This window comes from Hyalella azteca, unplaced genomic scaffold, assembly GCF_000764305.2.
Source record: "Hyalella azteca isolate HAZT.00-mixed unplaced genomic scaffold, Hazt_2.0.2 contig1361, whole genome shotgun sequence".
NCBI classification, from domain to species: domain Eukaryota; kingdom Metazoa; phylum Arthropoda; class Malacostraca; order Amphipoda; family Hyalellidae; genus Hyalella; species Hyalella azteca.
Window position 1 is genome coordinate 57,929 of NW_025931682.1, and position 21,494 is coordinate 79,422.

The following is a 21,494-nucleotide window of genomic DNA, read 5'->3' on the forward strand; positions in this document are numbered from 1 at the left end:
TCGTCCACGTTGTGTTTAGTATTGAGGTTGCTTGAGTGTGTCAAGGTTTAAGCTTAGCTACTGGGATTATAGGTTTTATGTAATAAGATTTGATTTCGTCATATTTACTCCTATGGCTAGAATAGAATGCAAGGAGAGATATCTGATCAGACCACGCAGACGGGTATTCAATAATTACAATATCACACAAAATGGGCAGCCCAGAAATAAGAGTCTACTTATTCCTTATGGTTAGTCTTCATTCGCTAATTTTTTATTCTTTCTTCACCAATCATAAAGACTATTTTTGTCTTTCTCTCTCTCTCTCTCCTCAGCCTGCACTCTCTTCAAATACTTTTCGCTCTCCATCATTATGTATTTCACACTCCATGTAAATTTACACTATCCATGTCCTGATTTATGAAGCCATGGTTATGCCACACACGTGTCTTATATCATGCCTCATAAGCTGACGGTGCACGCAGGACCACTGGGAGGACGTCATGTTCGGCGAGTCCGTGTCCAAGTTCCCTGCATACGAGCGCGTGTCGCTGCAGCACCCTGGCTTCGTGCGCCCCGTTGTGCTCTTCGGACCGCTCGCCGACGTCGCCAGGACCAAACTTCTCGCCGATAACCCCGACAAATTCTCAAGTCCTCGTCAGTATTTCTCCTATCCCTGAGAACTTACTTTGTTCTTACTGTCCTGGCATGCACTTCCTTGTAAGCTGTTATTTTCCTGAACTGTCAATTGAGGTCAATTAAGACCTGAGATTGACGCGAATTATTGATGACATTTCTAGCTGTTTTCATGCTTGAATTTTACACCATGAACGAGAAATCATTAGTGACCAATTAGTGTTTATTACCCATCGCGATCGTAACCATTGGCTTTCATGCTAAAAATTCATGTTTCTAAAATTTACAGCATTTACGCAACCACCTTCCTGCGATAGCTAGCCCAGACAAGCACATTTTTCTCAAATAAACAAAAGATCTAATTATGTCTAAACATTTCAGTTGAATGTCTTGTAAATTGTGTGTTCAGAGCTGGACAGCAACGGCGAGAAGCAGCAGGCAAGCATCATCAGACTGAGCGCCATCAGGGAGATCGTGGAGCGCAACAAGCACGCGGTGCTGGACATCACCCCCAGCGCCGTGGACCGCCTCAACTACGCGCAGTTCTACCCTATCGTCGTCTACCTTAGGGTCGAGTCCAAGCAAGCCGTCAAGGAGATGCGCGCGGGCTACCCTAAGTAAGCGATCAAGCCACTGAAGGGAATAGCATGGTAGGTAAATGGGCTCATTATAACTACAGCATTTCTCTGCATACCTGAGACATGTAATGCCTGACCACCAGCTGATGTTTAATGGGGAGATTAGCGTCATTTCCTTACAACTCACTCTTGTTTCATGACTCGTATGTATACTACACATGGTCAAGAGAGTTTCTATTTATTTGAATACTTTCTTTTTTAGTGTTACTTTTGGTGCTTTGAATGTGTAAACCATCGCCATACCCTTTATAAATATTTTATTTGTAGTTTCGAAAACCGATGAGGTCAGGAAGCCGCTGCGATCTCTCTAATGTTAACACAGAATATAATGAATTTTATCAGTTCATGTTTCTTTTTATTTTATACATGACGGTAACTTGATTCTTCAATTCGAAGAATGTGATAATTTGTTTAGTTAGAGAGTTTATTAATCTAGAGTTCCAAAGCTGAGGATGGAAGTTCGTCAGTGGATTTCTTGCCCCTGCAAATAAACCTATATTTCAATGCAAAATAATAGAAACAACTAAATAAAACAGACACGTAAACACCATTTGCAATACATTTCAGACAGCTCTTCTATTACAAAAATAGAGAAGTTGTTAGGAGCTCACCTAGTAGCAGCTGGCTTCGTAATAATCGACGAATGTCTGTAACTTGGAAAATGCCCCTTCTCTTCCTCAGTCGATGTTACCAGAACATCTGCTACACAATTCTTAAAACTAAAGATAATTCCACAGAATATGAAACCGTACACAGTAAAATTGAACTCTAAAATTGAACTGCTTTGTTGATCACGCGCTGAAATTCTAGTGTTGAGAATAAGAGTTGCCGTGACTTGCAGAGGGCGGCAGAGCAGCAAGAAGTTGTTCGAGCAGAGCTTGAAGGTGGAGCGTCTGTGGGGCCACGTGTTCACGTCGACCCTCACCCTGACGCAGCCCGACACTTGGCCCCGTAAACTGGCCCAGGCCATTGCCCAGCATCAGGCCCAGCCTGTGTGGATGGCCCAGAGCAAGGTGCGTCAAGACTAGTCCAAAGTTTATCAGTATTTGAACGGTATGTGGAAAGCTATCATTTGAAATTATTGTAGCCTTTCGTAGCATTGGTAGCAGCTCTTGAATTAGAACGATTACTCATTAGTAGCATGTCAACTTGCGAGCTTGTTAAAGCTCAGGATCATTAAGTCATACCAACTTCCGCAAATGTTTTAGAGTTGATTATCTTGAGCGTGTATCGCTGTCCAAATGTACGGCTAGCTTTCATCATACATTAAAGATCAGGTTTACTTGTTTATAATTTTCCCAAAGGTGTAGAATTTTAGTGTGTTCTTTGATTGCCTATCAATAATTATATTTTTGTACATTGAATTGTAAATTGCTTCAATTGTGTCGTGTTCAACTCGTCGATTTCGTTTGCCTGGCGTTGCTCTTTCTTGTGTCGCATCCTGTGTCCGCATGTACGATTTCCGTGTTTAAATGCGCCGGAAGTGTTTCATAAGACTTCTGTACGCGGCGAAATTAATGTGTCTTGTAGTCAACCTGTATAACCAATACATTGATCGATGTCTTACTGAACGATCATCGGATTGTCGGAAAGTTGGAACATCTTGTGCGCACGCTTATTCTCCTGCCTTGTTCTCTACCTCCGTTCTGTAACGCATTTGAGTGCATGTTTGTTTGCGTTCAGCTGTTGGTGGACTTCATTTGATTGTGTAGCCGTTACCTGTGTGCCGCGATTCATTTCTTTTAGCTGGAGAGTCCGTCCCATTCGACGGTTTCTCTCCGGGACTGTTGGCTCCCACCCAGCCGCTCTCTTCAGCTCTCCAGTCGTCCAAGGAGGAGACTCGAAACTTTCTTCAGCCTTCTCCTCTTCTGCATTCCGACTACCCAGCGTCTGCTGAACGAAGAGACGACCTGCCATCACGCTCTCCATCACTCCCTCCTACTCCTCTTCCTTCATCGTCTCCACTGTTCGACGATTCTGATTTTACCAAACCTCCACAACCGCCGCCCTTACCGCCATCGTCTACACCTCCTCCCCCCACTCCTCCCCTAGTGTACGTGTCTCCTGCATCCCCTCAGCCTCATTTTTATTCGGAGTCCCAAGAAGAGTTCCCTGCTCCTCTTGCCCCGGAACCGCCGCCCAAGCCCCGGCGTTTCATTAGCAGAGGCTTTAACCTGACGGCGGCGAGGCTGGGGCCGAGCAGCCCAGAGGAACCTCCTCAGCTGCTGCCGACGGTCATGCCGGCGCTGGCCAATAAAGTTTCCAGGTTGTTCTCTTCTCGAGCGAGCTTCCTGCCTTACAAAACTGGGCTGAAGAAGCACGAGCACCCCGGCGATATGCCCTTTGAAGAGCTTCATCCTCAGGACTCTCAAGAGATGCTCAGTCCGCAAGAATATCATGTATCATCTCGAGAATTGTTCAATGAAGATTATCAGAAAGGTGGAACAAGTTTGGTAAATTCTGGACACGATGGCGGTGAACGAAGATACTTGAGAGATGTTTCGGAGGACACAATGCGGTATGAGCTGGACGCAGCTCAGCAGAACCACTCGAGGATGGAAGGATTAAACTACTTCTGTGACTCTGACGAGTCGCGTTACGTGCCTAAAGAGCGTTACATTGACGCGATGGTGAGCCAAACGCACGACTTGCGGGATGCCAACGCCAACATTGATGACAAGCGAGCCATGATGTGGCACAAGCTCAGGGAGGAGCGAGCAGGCGCGTCTGCCTGGCGCTCCTCGGCGGCGCGAGTGAAGGAGCTCAAGTATCATGACGGCCCCCGCAACGCGCTGCCTACGCTGCATGAAGGAACTACTTACTTGTAACGCGCTTCTCTCTAGCAACTAATTCGTCACTTTGTCTTCTCATGTATTTCTTTCTTGAATTAATCATTATGTATTGAGGCACCTTGTGGTCTCCTCTCTGAGAATGTTTGGACAGCGCTGCTGGCTATCTTTTCCACAGGCAATCACTGTAAGTCATCCAACTGCTCCGAAATACGTTTTTATGTCTTGCTATTGTTGCTCTAGAATGCAATCATGTTTTCTATGATGGTCCAACTTTTATTAGATCGTTCCTTGCTGCTTATTCGCACTGCCAACATTGTTTGAGGTTCGCATTCGCACACGTCACGCGTGTCGGTTGTCGGTTCTTTATGTCGTTGCTATTTTCCAATCGTTCATCGTTGTACTTCTTTATCGATATGTTACAACTCATTGCTGCTTTTGTGCTACTCCAGTGCTACAGAAGTGCTAATCTAGCAAACTGCATGTGGGTTTTTATGTTTAGTTCGATACATATTCGACCACGTTAGTGGCGTACTCGAGTTGTTCCTTAACGACTCTATTAGGCACTGGTCTTGCATATCTCGGCAAATCCTCTCAATCGTACCTTGATGTTGCAGGCAAGTTATTCTAAATGAACATTTTTCTTTCTATGCGGCGCTCTTCCTGGACACCTTGGACCTGCACCAACTCCCCGCATCTCCGGACCGCGTCTTATCTCCACGACTGCGCATCCTGTTCTCTCTCCTATCTTTACATCTATCTTCACCTCGCACCCTTAAGTCATTTTCGAATGCATTCTCTGATTTTGTTTCTTTTCTTTTTGGAATGCATTTTATAATGCATTCTTTTTCGTTTCGATGGCTGTACCAACCATTGCTGATTCATACCAACCATTGACGAATTTTATCAACCACCGATGATTCATACCAACCACTTGTGCTTATTCCATGTAACTTGGGAAATTTTTCTCTTGTGCTTCCTATTCTTTTGATAAATTCTGTCTTTTTGTGACAACAACTTTTTTCCTTGTTGCAATGTTCCATTTTGTTTGCCAACTTCCATCGGAATCGTTCACAATAAACTTAACTTGGAAAACTTGGATGAATCTTTCTTTTAACTAATTTATATGTTCGTCATATTTTCTTCTTTCAATTCTGTTACAATTTTTATTACCTTCTGGAATTTAACCTTCAAATATTTATTTTTTCCTATTTTTAATTGAAATTATTTTGCATGACAATTATTTTCTTCCTATGCAAATTGAATGCATTTCATGCGTGCTTGTCTTGATCGTTGTATTGCCTGCATGCTTCTGCATACCTGCAACGCGCGTTGCTGCCTCATCTTAACTTTATTATGAACTTTATTGGTTTCACTCGTGTAATATTCCTGCTCATGCACTGCTCCTGTTGTGCGGCTGTTGACATTTGCTGATCCTGTTTGTCTTATGTGTCTGTACTTGCCTGATGTTTACCGTGTCTTACACTTTCCTGATATTTATGCTACTATTTGTTACTTTGCTTGCTGCCTGCCCCCTTCATTTGCTCCCGTTGTCCGTAACACAATTGCGATTGTTCTGTCTTCTTCTTGACTATATCTTTTTGTTCTTGTCTCGACTGCCTCTGTCTTGCATGCTCTCGTCTTGTCCCTGCATCGCCTGCTCCTGTCTCGTCCCTGTCTCGTCTACTCGCCCCCGTCTCGCCCACCCGCCCTCGCCCCCGTCTCGTCCCCGTCTCGCCCCCGTCTCGTTGCCACCAGCAGCCCTCGGAGGCGCTCTCGGACGACTTCCTCTTCCCGATGACGTCCCGCCTCTCGTACGCGTCTTCCCCAGAGTCTGACTTGGAGGGCGGCTCTGACCCCCACACACCCGTCCATGCCTCCCACCTCTCGTCCTCCCCGTCCTCACCCATGACCCAGTCTCCGTCAACGTCGGGCGCCCCCACCCCCAGCCATGGGTCAAACCTCATGACCCAAAGGTCCCGTCTTGTCAAGAGTTCGTCTGACCCCAGCATTGCTGCACCAGAAGAACTATCATCGAGTCATCACTCAGGACCCAATAGCGGCCCTTACTCCTACGGGGCACCTAACATGGGCGCCGCACCCCCTCCCTACACAGCAAGTCCTAACAGGATGGTGAGTAATCCTGTAAGTTAACAAGGTTGTCTCCTTTTTAGCGCATTTCATCATTTATGTCAAAAAGGCGCTATTGTGCTCGTCATGTCCGTCCGCCCGTCCGTCTGTCTGTCTGTCTGTCTGTCTGTCTGTCTGTCTGTCTGTCTGTCCGTCCGTCCGTCCGTCCGTGACTTCACGTTTTCGTCGACGAGAAAATACGCTCTCTGTCACTTACTGCAGTGAGTACTGAGTTATATTTTTTTCTCGTTGCTAAGGACACGTTATTTCGCTGGGCATTCGTCATTCGTTGGCCACGGTAACTCTGATCCAGGTTTTTCTGTATTCACTGACCGTTAAATTGGTTCAGGAGAACGGTTTCTCAGAGTCCGACTGCCATACATTCAACAGGTCTACATTTTTGGTAAGTATACCCATGAGACATTGCGACCCTGGTCACCATTGTTGTTGACTCAGCTGCTTGTTTTGGTTGAGTGGACCAACCCTATTCCTTAACGTGACGTTTCTTTAACCAACGAAACAATAATTTATTTAATTTCAATATTCCAATGAGTTACTTCACCTTCTCAATTAAATTCCATTTTCGTTTCATTGCTGTCGGTGAGTGTTGCTTCCTTGAGATGCTCCGTATTTTGTGGTGCACTTAAGATCTTTTGAGCCTCCCTTCTTTGTTTCAGCTCGCTGTAGTGACCTATCATTTGCACAGTTACAATTTCATTGTCATTCGTTGCCTTTTAGAAATATTCCTTTTATAATCTTCAACGAAACTTTTTATCGCAAGATAATATTTCATTTGTTAGTATTTTCTTTTGAATATTAAATTTTGTTCTTGAATTTTATTATTTTATAATTTGAAGGATCGCGAATGTTTTAAGGTGATGATTCTATAAGTATCTTGTTGATATTAGTTAGCTTCTCTTGTGTTCTTCACTGGGATGCTGGCAGCCATTGCAAGGCACGCCATTTTTTATTACCTATTCCTTGAATATATTATTCTACCTATTATGATAATAGGTCGTACCCATTATGTTCAAATGAGGTACTTGCAATCTAATGAACGTCAGAATTTTTATTTTGTGTAGAAAACCCCTTGAAAATGTATTTATTTATTGCTTGTCTTTAGAATTGCTTGTTTTTAAATGCCTGCAATACGTTTCGATTATTTTTTACATTCATTGTGTTTGAATTAATTTGGCTATTAATCTTTTATTTGATCGTTGCCCATAGTGTGTGTTTATGGTTTAGTTATTGATTGTACTTTTGTTGATTGATATTTAGTTATTGATTGGTTTTTGTTACTGCACTCACGCACTCATCACGCAGCCTGCACCTGGCGACAGCAGCTTAGGCCTCCCCAGCAAGACAGCCCCAAGTGGTGGGGACAGCCAGTACGGGTTTGGGGGCACAGCTGTCGACGATGCCCCACATCCCCCACATCCCCCTCCTGTACCGCGAGACCCTGATCCCCTTACCGGGTCTAGTCCTCCCCCCTCCACATCCCCCTACGGACAGCCCCCCTACTCCTCATCTCCCCCCAGCTCATTAACGTATGGCTATGGTCCCCAGCAGACGGGGAAGCCAGTCCCTAATGGGTTACCCAACAAAAGCTCCTCCCCGTACAGCGGGGTTCATCACCCACATTTTAGTCACCACAGCCGCCTGCCTCCACCACCTCCTGCTAACGGTGCCAGCAATAATGGTGGCATCAACCATGCTGCTCCTGCCGCTACTTCCACGCCCTCCACCAATAATAATCCTCGCTTTGCTCACAACCAACATCCACCACAACCACCTCCCCCACACCCACCAGCAGCCACCAGCCCCACATCCATGCCTGGCTACTCCCCACCCAAGACGCACCCAGTTAATGACAGTATACCTGCCAACCCCGGCCACCGTATCCCCAATAACAACAATAATCACGTACCAAATAACGGCAGCTACGTGCCTAATAACCACGTCTCCAGTATAAGTAATTACAGTAGTGGTAATCACGTGGGTAGTAACAGTAACCCCCACGGTAACAGTAACCCCCAGGGTAGTCAGGCCCCCCCCAGCATCCACAGTCCAGGCTACGACCAGTCGGACGCGTCGCCCCCCAAGATCGACAGGTCCAATAAGCCGGGCAAGCCCCGCCTGCCGCCTCCGTCCGGCAACGATTTCCGTAATTTTAATAGCGAATATGAGACTAATTATACGAACAGCTCGCGCAATAACCGTGAGGAGCAGCACAGGAAGGTTAGTATTGGTTACCAGGATTGTTTCTAATAACAGCTTTGCGGATTCAATATATTTTTCGAATGCCATGGAGAGAGTTTTTTATTGCATTGTCTTTTTCTTACGATCATAAAACTAAAATTTTTATGGTACTCTAGTGCTAGACTAGTTACGTGTTGGTATTTTATGGTGGCTTAGTCCTACATTTATGTGTACAACCTCTGGACCTTTGTGACATTTGACGTTTTTTTTTGTTTGGAAATTAGCAGTTGAAGTACTTTTTTGTTAGATTCATATTTTTACTTTCTCCTAGAAATGATAACAATGAAATGAAACTTTGTTTAGTTTCTTCCTAATGATTGATCTTGATTATTTATTTCTAATAGTGGGATATTTTAAATTCAAGATTGATTTTTCATGTTCATCACGAGCCATTGAAAAAGTTGCAATGTGATATCCACGCGAATCATTTGGTAACGCTTAATTTCTCTAGACTTGCCAAGTCTCGAGAGCTCCAAATTGTAGACTAAACCTATCTTCAATACGAAAAATATCTCTAACGTCTCCTTCTATATTGCATTAGTGAGAAATATTGCCGTATATGAAGCTGACCCATGCCACTGCACAGATGGGGTACGGTCCAGCTCGTGGCCCCAACATCGGCCCCAATGCCCACGACGACCTCAAGAGCAGGTACCACTACTCCCCCGGCACCCAGCAGTTCCCCGCGTCACATCCCACCCAGCATCACTCACGCCCCAGGCCTGGGGAACACCATACGCACCATCCCCGCTCCTCATCACAGCCCCCAGCGTACCATGGAGAAGATCCATACAGGTCTCTGCTCAGTAACTTAGATTATCTGAACTGTAATAATCTGAATTAAGATTATCTGAACTATGTGTAGAAATTATTGAATGTCACTTTACTAACGATATATTTTTAAAAGTTCTACGAACATGAAAACTACTAGATTTTTGGCACTGCATTTCAGCTTACAAGTTTACTATAAATGTAGAAATAATTCCAGATTAAAGAAAATGTTACTTAACTTATAAGTAAATCACAGTGATTACCGTCTGCGGAGAGAGATGAACCATTAAATGTAACATTTGCCCAATGTTAAGAAAATGTGATCATGTCGTGAGTTTTCGATGTAGTGCATGGCATCACTGTATGGGTAGCAGTAATGGCTCGACTCACATGATAACACCGCAGCACAATAAATATTTTCCTAACTTTGGGCCAATCTCACTCCAGATGACGGTACTCTATGATATTGTAGTTACCAAGTCACTTACTTTCATATAAATCACCTTGAAGCGAGTACTCTTGACTCTAAAGTTATTATGTGAAGACTTACTGATATTATTGCCATCGCACTGTCTCATGTCACGCGGAGATGAACCCTTCACTTAATGTTTAAATTATAAGCAACAACCCACTGATATAATAATGATGAAATCTAATATAATAATGATGAAAGGAAAAGTTTTATGATAAGAATAATTATTTGATAGTAAGGGATTTTATGTGACAGGTTAATCGTTACGAAAACTAGGCATTAAAACCCAAAAGCTAAAACAGTAAAGGTAAGAAAAGAGGCAAAGTGTTATGGATGGAACCCCAAACTGCAGCTCCACTAATGAAGTTAGTTTCAATAACGGGATAGGCAAAGAGCTTACCCAGGACTTCATCTCACATTTTTTACATCATTTTTCGTTATTTTTTACATCATGGACCATTTTCTGTGTAACATAATTATTTACCATTTCTTTTGTTTTAATTCATCAATACCTCTTTGTGAAATAACAATCATTTTGTTCTGCCGAAATTGCAAGTTATGATGCCCCAAGTTATGCTGTTTTGTATCACCGAATTTATTGTGCAGTCTGAAGCCTGCGCCGCCACCGAAGAGCAGCATGGCCAAGCCAGTGCCTCCCCCCAAGCCCCGCCATCAGCCCCGTGGGGACGTGCCACAGCCGTGGGGGGCGAGGGAAGGCCAGACGATGCTAGGTGCCAGCAACGGGCGCCTCAGTGACGACTACAGTGCAATAGACAGCGGCCACGGCAGCAGTCTTGAGAGGAAGGCCGACACCTTCACTAAATCTCCCTACCAAAAGGTGAGCTCGCTGTGCAGGCTTTGTTGCATTACATATTATGCGCATACATCCGTGGGGCGAGATTGTGCTGCTCTGTACCCTCAGACGTACTTGGTACTCACACATGATGTGTACTATGTAATCTCATGCAACTCATACACTGTAACCTCACCCAATCCGAACGCTGTACACTCACCCAATTTGAAACCAGTGACCCCCTCCTACTTGAAACCAATAACTCTGTATCCTCGCCCCCATTGTAAATATTGTACTCTAGCCGAATATTTTATATGCTTACCTTCGTAGCACCTGCGAAAACCAGGTAACCTCTACTCATAACTGTCTATGACAGAAAACTTGAGGCACAGCATCTTGGCACGTTTTTTTCACAATAGTCGCTCTTACCTTTTTTCTAATCTTTATTCCGCTGAACACTTTTCTTTTGGATTAAATACCTATTGAAATATGCTCCGTTATTGATGCTCATTTCAAGCAATCATTATACACTAAACTTGAAGTCTTGATGCCTTGTGGATTGTATAGCGGCAAGGCCTTGATAAAGTCAGTTCCTTCGTTTGAGTGTACGTTTATGTGGCAGCAGACGCAGGGCTCGCAAGGCTTCTACCTGAACGTGCCCATGCCGGGCTCCAGAGGGGAAGGCCCGAAGTCCACTCCTGGTATGGAACTCCCCAACCACGACCATCGCGGCAGCGCCTTTGAGCTTTACAAGAAACCTACCGACCCTCGAGCTCGGTCACAACAGCCTCAGCAGCAGCCGCACTACTTCCCTGGTCCTGACGGTCATCCTAACAGGTTTGTGTCTCACCTTATGGCAGTTTGTGCCTCAGCCCATGGCAGTTGGTGCCTCAGCCCATGGCAGTTTGTGCCTCAGCCCATGGCAGTTTGTGCCTCAGCCCATGGCAGTTTGTGTTTCAGCCCATGGCAGTTTGTGTTTCAGCCCATGGCAGTTCGTGCCTCAGCCCATGGCAGTTTGTACCTCAGCCCACGGCAGTTTTGTGGAAGGGGAAGGAGTGGTCGTTACGAAGCATAGTTTTTGCCGCAACAGGAAGCGTGTCCTGCGTGGATTGCTGGTGCGGGCTCAGGCCCCAGTAATCCTGGTCCCTCAGGCGTTTGTGTTATGCTGACCTCGCTAATCCTTACGAACGCATGTCTCATCATTCTATCTAATGATTATTTACTGATATTACGTTTAGTTTTCAGGGGATAAATATGTGCCAATCAAGGTTTATGCGAACATGTGCTGGAAGTTACTTATGTTCAGCTCCTGGTACATTAATGCCAATGATTCACTATATAATGAAGCATTGGTTCAGTCTCGATTGCTAAACACGCTGGCAGTTGTGCAATGTGCATACTGTTTGCAGCAAATGCTTCTACTGAATTTGTTAATGATGCATTTGGGGTCATTTTTCAGTTGAAGGAGATCAAACAAACCAAATCTCTGAGCCAAATCTGAGGTGGTAAAACCAAATCTGAGGTGGTAAAATTATTCGGGCAACCATTATAATACTTGAACGAAAATTTATACTGATTCATCGAACTCTTTTGTGTGTAAAAAGCCTGAGTAAATGCATGTCTGTTGTCATACTAGCCTCATCGAGCACTCGGCCGCGCTTTGGTGGATCAGTCACGCCAGTTTGTGCGATATTGAATATCTTTTGCGTTTTCATTATGCCTCAGATTTCCTGTATGTTAGACTGTTATCACAGTTATTTGAATTGTTATTACTGTGCTAAAATGACTGGTTTTAGCACAGTAATGACATCCTGCACAACTGCAATGCTGCAGTTTGCTCGTTGCTCCTCTTCGAAGCTGCTTTTGTTATCAAGTCTCAGTTCACTTGCTGGGCTAGTTCTTCTTTGATGTTGATCATTTCTATTGTTTTATATGTCCGTAAGTAGAAAAACTCGAGAACTGTAAAGAAGTCTAAAGTGTTAGCTCTTGATCGAACGATGAGGGCATTGTGATATATTTTGTGTTTTCTCATTGGGTCATGACAATTTTTTTAAAACTTTATCTTTCTTCACTACGAAACTGCGCTGAAGGTTAGAAGGAATTCTCGATCGAAATATCCTTCGATTTTAGCATGGCGTTCTGAGCCAGGAATATCTATAGAATAAGTTTTGTGTGCCTTTTCTATGGAAAAATTCCGATGACTAAATTTAGACTAAAGAGATGAGTAAATTAGTTACTGAGGAGATGTGTTATTAGTTACTGAGGAAACCCTTTATATTGAGACTACCACGGACTAACTCAAACTAACACTCTTTGCTATTGCATGGGATTTGGCAATCCTGCGGATCATCATGTTTCAGCTCTGTTAGTATAACTTTTTCAAAATGGTGACGGGAAATCTAATGCTTTTTCACCACTCGCACGTTCTGAAAGATTTAGTAAGCCAACTTTATTACTTACAGAGGGGACGGATATAATTAATAGAGCGTGCGGTTTAATAATATGATGGTGTCGGCGTAAAGAGGTTGGGCAATAAGAGGTTGGGGGTATTAAGAGGTTGGGGTGTTAAGAGGTTGGGGGTATTAAGAGGTTGGGGTATTAAGAGGTTGGGGTATTAAGAGGTTGGGGGTATTAAGAGGTTGGGGTATTAAGAGGTTGGGGGTATTAAGAGGTTGGGGTATTAAGAGGTTGGGGTATTAAGAGGTTAGGTGACGGGAAATCTAATGCTTTTTCACCACTCGCACGTTCTGAAAGATTTAGTAAGCCAACTTTATTTAGCGCTTTTCTTACTTACAGAAGGGACGGATATAATTAACGAAGCGGGCGGTTTAATAATATGACGGTATCGGCTTTTAAGAGGTTGGGGTATTAAGAGGTTACCGCTTCAGATACGAGGCATGCGGAGAGGGCGATGAGGCGACAGTGCGCGGTTACTTCGGTGACCAGGGCGGCGTGCTATCATGTGATACAACAGGCGTGTCCCTGCTCATTCCTAAGGGAGCTATCAAATCTAATTCTGTACAAGAAGTTTACTTCAAAGTCTGTCAAGACGATTCTCTTTCTCTCTCTTCTGATCGTTATGAAGGTCAGTGAGCCTGTGTTCTGTGCAGCCATTGTTACGGTCGTCTCTGTACTCCCGTTTAACCACTAACCGCACCACATTCTGGTGCGATAGCTAGACAGTTTGCTCTTGGTAGGTTTAAGGTAGCGAGTTTATAGAAGCTTTATGCGTGTGATGATAATTATCCTCCTAGTGAACTTATCCTCCCTCGAGCGCGGCGTCCTCTCGTTATCATCCTAGCCATGTTTGCTTGGCGCCATACTGCGTGTCCTGTAGAACTACTTTTTATTTCTTTTGTTGTGAAGTTCGTATTCCTTTGTGTGGTGTTCCCGTGTTTCATTATGACCAGTTCTGCTTGCTTCTTCATAGTTCGTGTTTATTCTTTTCGACTGTATTTTCTTATCATTTCAATTGTCTTATTGTCAAATTTTTTTCTTGTGTTAAGTCCTTTTTTCCCTGTGAATGATGTCTGCTGTCAGATATCATATCAGCACAGATTCGAATGACGATATCAAAGATATTTTATGCGCTGACAGCTGCGAGTTTCTTGATTAATAATTAATTCGATTTTTCCCATCCTTATCTACGAATGGATTTAGAGTCGTTCAATACCTTTCGTAACTTGCCCGGATTATCACATTCTCCGTTTTTAGACAAAGAGTTGTAGCCACGACTTTTAACTCTTGCCACGACAAGAGTTGTAGCCACGACTTCATTTCAAAAAGATGCGTTACCTTTCATTGAACGAAATATTCGTGGTCATTGACACGCAAGTCATTTGCCGTCGAAGATTCCTTCTGTGTTGTGGCTGTCTTGAGTAAATTTCAGAATTTAGATTTGAATGTTCTTATGATTCTTTTAGATTTGAATGTTCTTATCATGTTCATATGTGTTTTTGTATCCATTAAGGATTGGTTTTTTCATCATCTAGCTCTCCTGCTCGTCAAAAACGAATGGCGATAAGTTTAAGTCTTTTTTGATGTCGATATGTTTAAGATGACAAAAATACTTGCATTTGAGATAAAGAAATTGAATTCATGCAAAGTAAAGACATGGAACTAATTTGTTTAAGAGTTCAAATTTGTTGACTTCAGTATTGGAGACCATTTATTCCCTCATTACCTACTTCATATTTTGTTGGGGGAAGAAATGAGGGTTTTGTGTGTGGTTTCCTCGTGTCGTCCCTAAGTGGCGCAATGCCATCGAGAAGCTCCATGCAAGAAGAGGACTCGTTGAAGCCGAGCTTTTCTTTACGCAAGGCCGAGAATGAGCCAAAGGGCAGCCATGTATGTCAGATCAGAATGTATGTTTTTGAATTGTTGTGCCGCAAACTTGCAACAACCTGTAAGTATCACCGCACATGCAGAACTATTATGACCAAGAGCATTCCTTCACTCAATTGGTCGTCAGCTAATGTCATGCATATTTTTTAGCAAGTACCATTTTTTGAATGAAGAACAGCTAGAAAATATTTCTCGAAAAGTATTCATTTACTTTGGAATGTACAATTTACTTATCATTTTCAATAATTTATATAATTAGGACATTCATTGTAGCGTGGGACAATATTTCTAACGCCATCGCCTTTTACTTCAACATCGGCAGAGGCGCCTCGCCAAGCGCTTGAGCTCATGAAATTGGTGCAAGATCGATCGAGTGCAAAGATCAAATTGTAGTTGCTTGTGTTGTCCCGGGTTGTCGCGAACTCTTCCTTTAGAGGAGAAGGTCCCTCGCTTCGTTCCATATCATGAATGTTAGCGCGGCCGTCTTTATGAGCATTAATCTAAATCCGCATCGTTACATCAGACATATTATAACGCTATAACCATAACTGCTTTGGCGGTGTACGCAAGCTGCATTGAAATCTCACACTGAGACAACACATTACTGGGCGCTTGTTGCAGTCGGCGGGACTTTCATCAGTATACTTCATTTTAAAGTCATGCAAACAGATTAAGACAGGATCGGATGGCTCGGTTTTTTCGCCTGTGGTACCCCTACTGATGGACCTACACAACGCGGCGCTAGACGTTAAATGCAGCGCCGCGGCGGCACAATTCAGATCTGATAATTACTTCAGGAACGTGCCTCGCTTTTCCTGGAAAGGACTCCGTTATACTTCTGGCATGCTTTGAAATACTTGCCTTTAATCATTGTCAGTTGCTGAATGTGTGCGTGAAAATTGTTCTGATTCATGTTGAACTGTTTGATGTTGATCTCTAGCTATAGTTTCTATGCTCTCATCGCATTAATTTTTACTGCATGAATGACTTTCCTTCTCACTCCTGCACTCTATCCCTCAGGCTTTCCTTCAATTGGCTGCATCATAATTTTTAATAATGTTCCGAGAAGCTCTGCCAAATGTTTTCGTTGAGCAGATCCAAATCAGACCTACGTTTTAATTACGTTTTGAAAATACGAGTGCATTGCGTTGGCAAAATGTGTTTGATTGACAGAGTTCTTTGCTTCGTAATGAAGCTCTAAGTTTTTCCTAAAAATTTCTCATGCTAAATTCCAAATATTTTCTCATAACTTTTCACGTTAAGTTTTTTTATGTTATTGAATTAACTTGCAGCCTTCTGTGTTCACAAGGTTCTCATGAACAGAACGCATACAATCCAAGTACTTCTGGCTTAATTTATTTCTTCTGAGAACTAGAAATTCAGTAGGTTCCGAGTTCAAATAGACATGTAAACTTGGGTTGAAAAGTACAGTTTGTCAAGGAAGGATCTGGCGTTGCAAAACTTGTCTTCTATTGTCTCCACACGTTCGAGTGCCCTGACTCTCCGAAGTAATCTTTGGCGTAGCGAGGTGAAGCACCAGAAGGCTAACGTTGATGTAATTAAAATTGAGGGTTTATACGTTTTATATTCGGTATTTTTCATTTTTTATTGCGTCTCCCTTTTTCCTCTGATTTTTGTTTTACATTTTGACAGTTGATGTAACTATTGTAATGTATTGATGTAAAACAACTATTGAGGTTTTAACGGCGTTACTTTTGACAGGTGAGAAGCCCCCCGGTCCTCGCGTGCTGTGCGGCCCCCGAGGCCTCAAGTTTGAAAGGCCAGTCTTTCTGCGTCTGCCCGCCGCTGGTGGCGGCGCACCTGCAAGCCAAGCAACGACCACCACAACCACTCCAACCACTGTGTCCACTGCCACCGGCAACCGAACTAAACTATCTGCGATGGACAAAAGAATTGCTGGTTTCCTCTTCCGATCTCCTCCTCTGCGCTTTAGTTTCCGGTCCTCTAAAACTATGGCTCACCGAACCTCAACGCGTTCGTTGCTGAGCTACTCGAGTTCCTCACTTGCTTCCTCGCCGTCTAAGTTGTTTCCTACTAACTTCCTTCCCACGAACCCGTTTGCTGACACTTACCTTTCGTCGTACAGAGATGAGCTTCTTACTTCCTCGCTCGCACCTAACCCTGCCTGGGCAGAGGCACTCCAGTCCCAAGAAGATTTGTACTCGAGAGGAACAGCAGACGACGATATGGACGTCGACGGTGTTGATAGTCCTGGCGCGGATGGCCAGACTGAAGAGTTTGTTTCGGTTGCAGTCGATCATTTCTAGGACATTTGTGAGCCACCGTCTGGTCAGATTAAACGATAATTTACATTTATTTGAGTTACCTGTTAGGTCTAGGAGTGAGTGGTATATTATGTTTCTCCTTCACGGAGATATTGAGCTGCCTGTGAACTGAAGTTGAAATAATCCGCGTTCTTGCCATATTGCTTGCAGGGTTTAAGCCAAATGATGAGATTTATTTAGAATTTTTACGGTTCGGTGTCTGTTTTGTGTTGACGAGTGTGGTTGCTTCAGCCAAGAGATGCCGTATTTTCGTTGTGTTTACTTCCTATTTGTTGGACACATTTGGTAAGGTAACGTTCATGCCTCGCATGTTGATATGATTACAGAAAAATAACGGAGATAAATTATAAAAAGATTTTGATAGTTTATTATCTCGCAACTATTGCGTGTTGCTACCTAGTTGGCGCAACAAGAACTTCTAACATTGGGCATCTTATTTACAGATAAAAAGAATTTCGTTAGCCGCTGGGTTGTCTCCATATTGGGGCCGATTTTCTTGCATTTCGCTAATTTTGCAAATCGTGAAGTAAGATTAAAGATGACCACATAGAATTTGACTCCTGTGAATTGGCAAATGTATCTACATGCTTATTCCTGATCTTTCTGAGCTCACTATTGTTCAATTTCATCTTTATTGTCGTTTCTTTCGGATTATCATTGGATCCTCAACAAAGGCCGGAATTTTTATACGACGAGCATTTTAAAGCACATTCTAAGATAAAAATGCCGTTTCTTCTCTTGCCTATAATGCCTTCTTTCACAATTCCGTAGCACGCAATTACGCGCTTAGTTAGCGTTAATTTCTCTTTGTAATACTAAAACTCATATCCTGCTATCCAAGTAAAGAATTTATGCGGGACATAATATTCATGCATCATAATCCATGAATCTCTATGAATCATGTACGGCACAATAGTGGCCCAACTTTATACATTGTCATGTGCCACTTTATTTCTATTGATCTCCCGCGTAACTCTCGCTAGCGTCTCTGATTATAGCGTTCATAGCAATTGAACGAACTTCCCTATAAACTGTTAGTACGAACTCTCCCAAGTCATTCACAGAACTCGTTTAGAACCTCTAACTTGTAGCGTCTTGATAGAAGACAACTTGGGATTGCGTAACTCCCAGCGGGTCATGTTAATATCTGTATGAATCTTCGTGATAACCGCCATCGAACGTTAGTGAAATAACTTAGCGTTGGGCTCCACTAGAGGAATCCTGATCACTTCCATCGACAGTATTGATCGAAGAAGCATCGAACGTACGTCTTTGTTATGCATCTCATCGAAGTTAATGGCCTTCATTAGCTTCCCAGTTGTATTGCATGCTAACACAAGTATTTAATCCTATTACCAGTTTTATTCAACTAAAATATCGTTAAAAAGTAGGATTTTAGGTCAGGTGTCTAAATTATTGTGATGATTTTATCCATGGCACTGTTCCATGAACAATGGAATATTACGTGAATAATTCTACGTCTTCTGAATGTTGCGTTTGGGTTAAAAACAGTTTACCTTTCTCTTAGTAGCTAGGCAGATTTTGCGTTAAGCATGTTCTGAACAACTCATTTCAAAATGTAAAGACACGAAAATTCAATTTAAAAGTATATTTCGGCGATTATAGATTGGCAGCTACACGGGGTGGCTCCTGAGTATTAGTAATTCAGGCCTAGCGACTGTCGGCTGTAAAGTTGCAGGCTTTTGCTTTACGTTATTCAATGCTCTGTTTTAATGAGCGTGTTATCTCTGCAGGCAATATAAACATTATATGCACCGTCACGTTCTCTTATGTTAAGGTAATACAAACTGAATTTCTAGGACCGTTAATTACTGGCTATAGCGTTTGTCAGCGTCTCCATCGCGACTGAACTACGACACGAGATTGCTTCCTACATGCGGGACGCGCCGCTGATTCTCACGTTAGCTTGATTGCCCTTCACGACACTCACTTTTTTTGATTTAACAATGACGAACGTTTAAAGAACACTCGTTACACCAGCTAAGATTAATTTATTATTTACTTAATTCCAAAATTAACCCTAGATGCGCCCGTTTTGCTAAGCCTTCTTGGTTGACGTGTAGAATAATGTACCGATTATTCGTAAAACGTAATCACCCACAATAAAATAATAGTGTAGGTGTTGATTGTTCTGCATGTTTTAGATGTTGCTGAGGAGCCTGCATTTATTGTTGGTTAGCATTCTCGTTGCACTTACATTTTACGTGTCCGACGCCTGCCGTGCGCCATGCATCACTCTTAATCATCGCTATCCGCATCGCTAAGGACCCATGCGTTCGAATTTGTTTTGTCGACTGTTGCAAATAAAAAGTTTGTGCCAATCCCCCTCAGGTAAGCGCGTAATCCCGTGTCAAATTCAATGTTCAGTGTTACTTTTTCACGTAAAACGCTCATTCCTTGCAGCAGTTGTTGAGTCGTCTGGCATGAAGATGTAAGGTTTCTGTCACTTCATTGGGGCTGCGGAGAGAAAGCCTCCTTGGTCTTTGCAATTTCTGTATTGACGTGCACTTGCACCGCAGCTATCGAAGAGTTTGAAGTTAAACATTGCTCGCTTGATCCCATTAAGACTGTTGTTTACTTGTTATCGAGCTTTATTTCGAAATTTCATCTTTGTATTTACTTAATGTTGAAAATTGTATTTACTTAATGTCTAAATCGTTGTTTCCCGATTTAAAGTTATAAACACCATTCCTCTAGGAGAGAATCAATTCTAGTTTGAACACCGAGGCAGCACTTGGTGTCGCACTCCTTGCATTGATATCATATCGTCAATTCGTATTCGTCCCAGTATTAAAATGATAATTTGGTTGCTGTGAAGTGTAGTATCCACTCAATTCCAGTTGTCTCTAAATCTAATTATTCTGGCGTTGCAGCGAGTTTTAGCGTAGCGTCTGTAACGCCCAGAATCAAATTCGTCTCATTATAAGGTGGTAGTTTATAAGCTTGACCACTCCTTTCAAACCGATAGCGTATTGCTGGCTGGAACAGTAGAACGGATACCAGGTTTAATGGCCTGCGTGTTGCAGCTCCGTACGGTTCCTGTGGAGGCTTTGCGTGAGGTGTCGTGTGAACCATGGAGTTCCAAGACAATAACTTAGTCCTATTATTAGACCTGCAAGATTATCTCGTCTATGGCGTAAGCTCTTTGTTATTGCATTCATTATAGTCTTTGCTCATGACTAGCGATAAATGAATTCTGTTTTCAATTGCGGTTACTCTAAGCAGGCGAAATTCGTTTCCTACTGTTAGTTGTTGTTACTCGCCCGTCTTCGAAAAGCTGTATGTACTCACAAGCTGGATGTCGTATTCCTTACTATAATTCATTATTCTGAATTTATTTTTTCAACGTCACAGATATCCTGTTATTAGATACCATTGTATGAATTTATTTATTTATTCTTATGTTAACGTTTATTTACATCCTATGCTTTTGTGCCGAATTTGAAGAAATTTAAGTCCTGATCTGGCATGCGGAAATGAGTATAGAAACATTAAATATAATTGGAAACTTAGCGCGGCAGCTTCTTAATTAAATCTGGCGATTGTTGCCCTGGCCTCGTGAGCAGCATGGAAGACACGTCAGCCTTCGCCCCTACATGGTCTGCAACAACCAAGTGTTGTGTCCTCTTCAATTTTGGTGTATAAAATATGTCACTTTGGTGTGTCTGTGGCAGCTCTCACTTGTTCGTGGTGGCGCCTCTTGTGAAGTTTGTAATTCCATTGTGATGTACATGTAAGATAACTAAAATATACGTTCGTCGATTAATGTCGCTTGTAGATTATCCTGAAAATTTTATTGCAGACTTGCCTCACGTCAATAAGAGGCTTGAAAAAACTACAAATAAAGTATGTTATAAATTTTTGTCAGGAATATGTAATCTCAAGATGAACTGTTCACATGAAACTGCTTCGTAAGTCTCTCACTCTTACTATTCGTTTTTTAATGGTTCGAAGTAATTAGTCACAGATTCTTTGGACTGCGACCAAGACGCTCTGTCACGCAGTGCTCTCCTGGAAGACGATCACACCTTGGCGCTTGTTTGATCACGCTAAATTTCCCGCTATTTAGAGATGCTCCCCGAAAAGCCTCGTTTCTTCTCAGCTTCAATGACTCGGCGAAATCAACGGCGGTGTTGCCATTCACAAGAAATTTCATGAGGTTGAATTACGCCTTACAACGCCTATGAAAATACGCAGTTTATGCATCTCACAGTTAGCGCAATATTAGTTCATTACTTTTAGTTCAAATTATTATTTGATTATTTTAGTTCAGAAATCTTCATTTAGAGTAGAATTTTAGGCTCTGAAGAAATAAGCCTATGGCCTGTTGCCGATTCTTGTACATTTCGGGACTTG

General features: G+C 42.8%; 1 protein-coding gene across 1 annotated transcript in view; it reads left to right on the forward strand.

The window, feature by feature from the left end:
• Positions 1–20,904, forward strand: part of LOC108664417 (tight junction protein ZO-2) — a 43,235-nt gene extending 22,331 nt beyond the window's left edge. The window contains exons 16-24 of the mRNA XM_047882432.1: positions 465–636; positions 1,025–1,232; positions 2,095–2,266; positions 5,804–6,175; positions 7,496–8,410; positions 9,018–9,226; positions 10,281–10,512; positions 11,090–11,304; positions 16,534–20,904. Coding sequence (XP_047738388.1) covers positions 465–636; positions 1,025–1,232; positions 2,095–2,266; positions 5,804–6,175; positions 7,496–8,410; positions 9,018–9,226; positions 10,281–10,512; positions 11,090–11,304; positions 16,534–16,537 — 2,499 coding nt within the window. The 3' untranslated portion in view covers positions 16,538–20,904. The remainder of the gene's footprint in view (positions 1–464; positions 637–1,024; positions 1,233–2,094; positions 2,267–5,803; positions 6,176–7,495; positions 8,411–9,017; positions 9,227–10,280; positions 10,513–11,089; positions 11,305–16,533) is intronic.
• Positions 20,905–21,494: the final 590 nt, after the last annotated feature.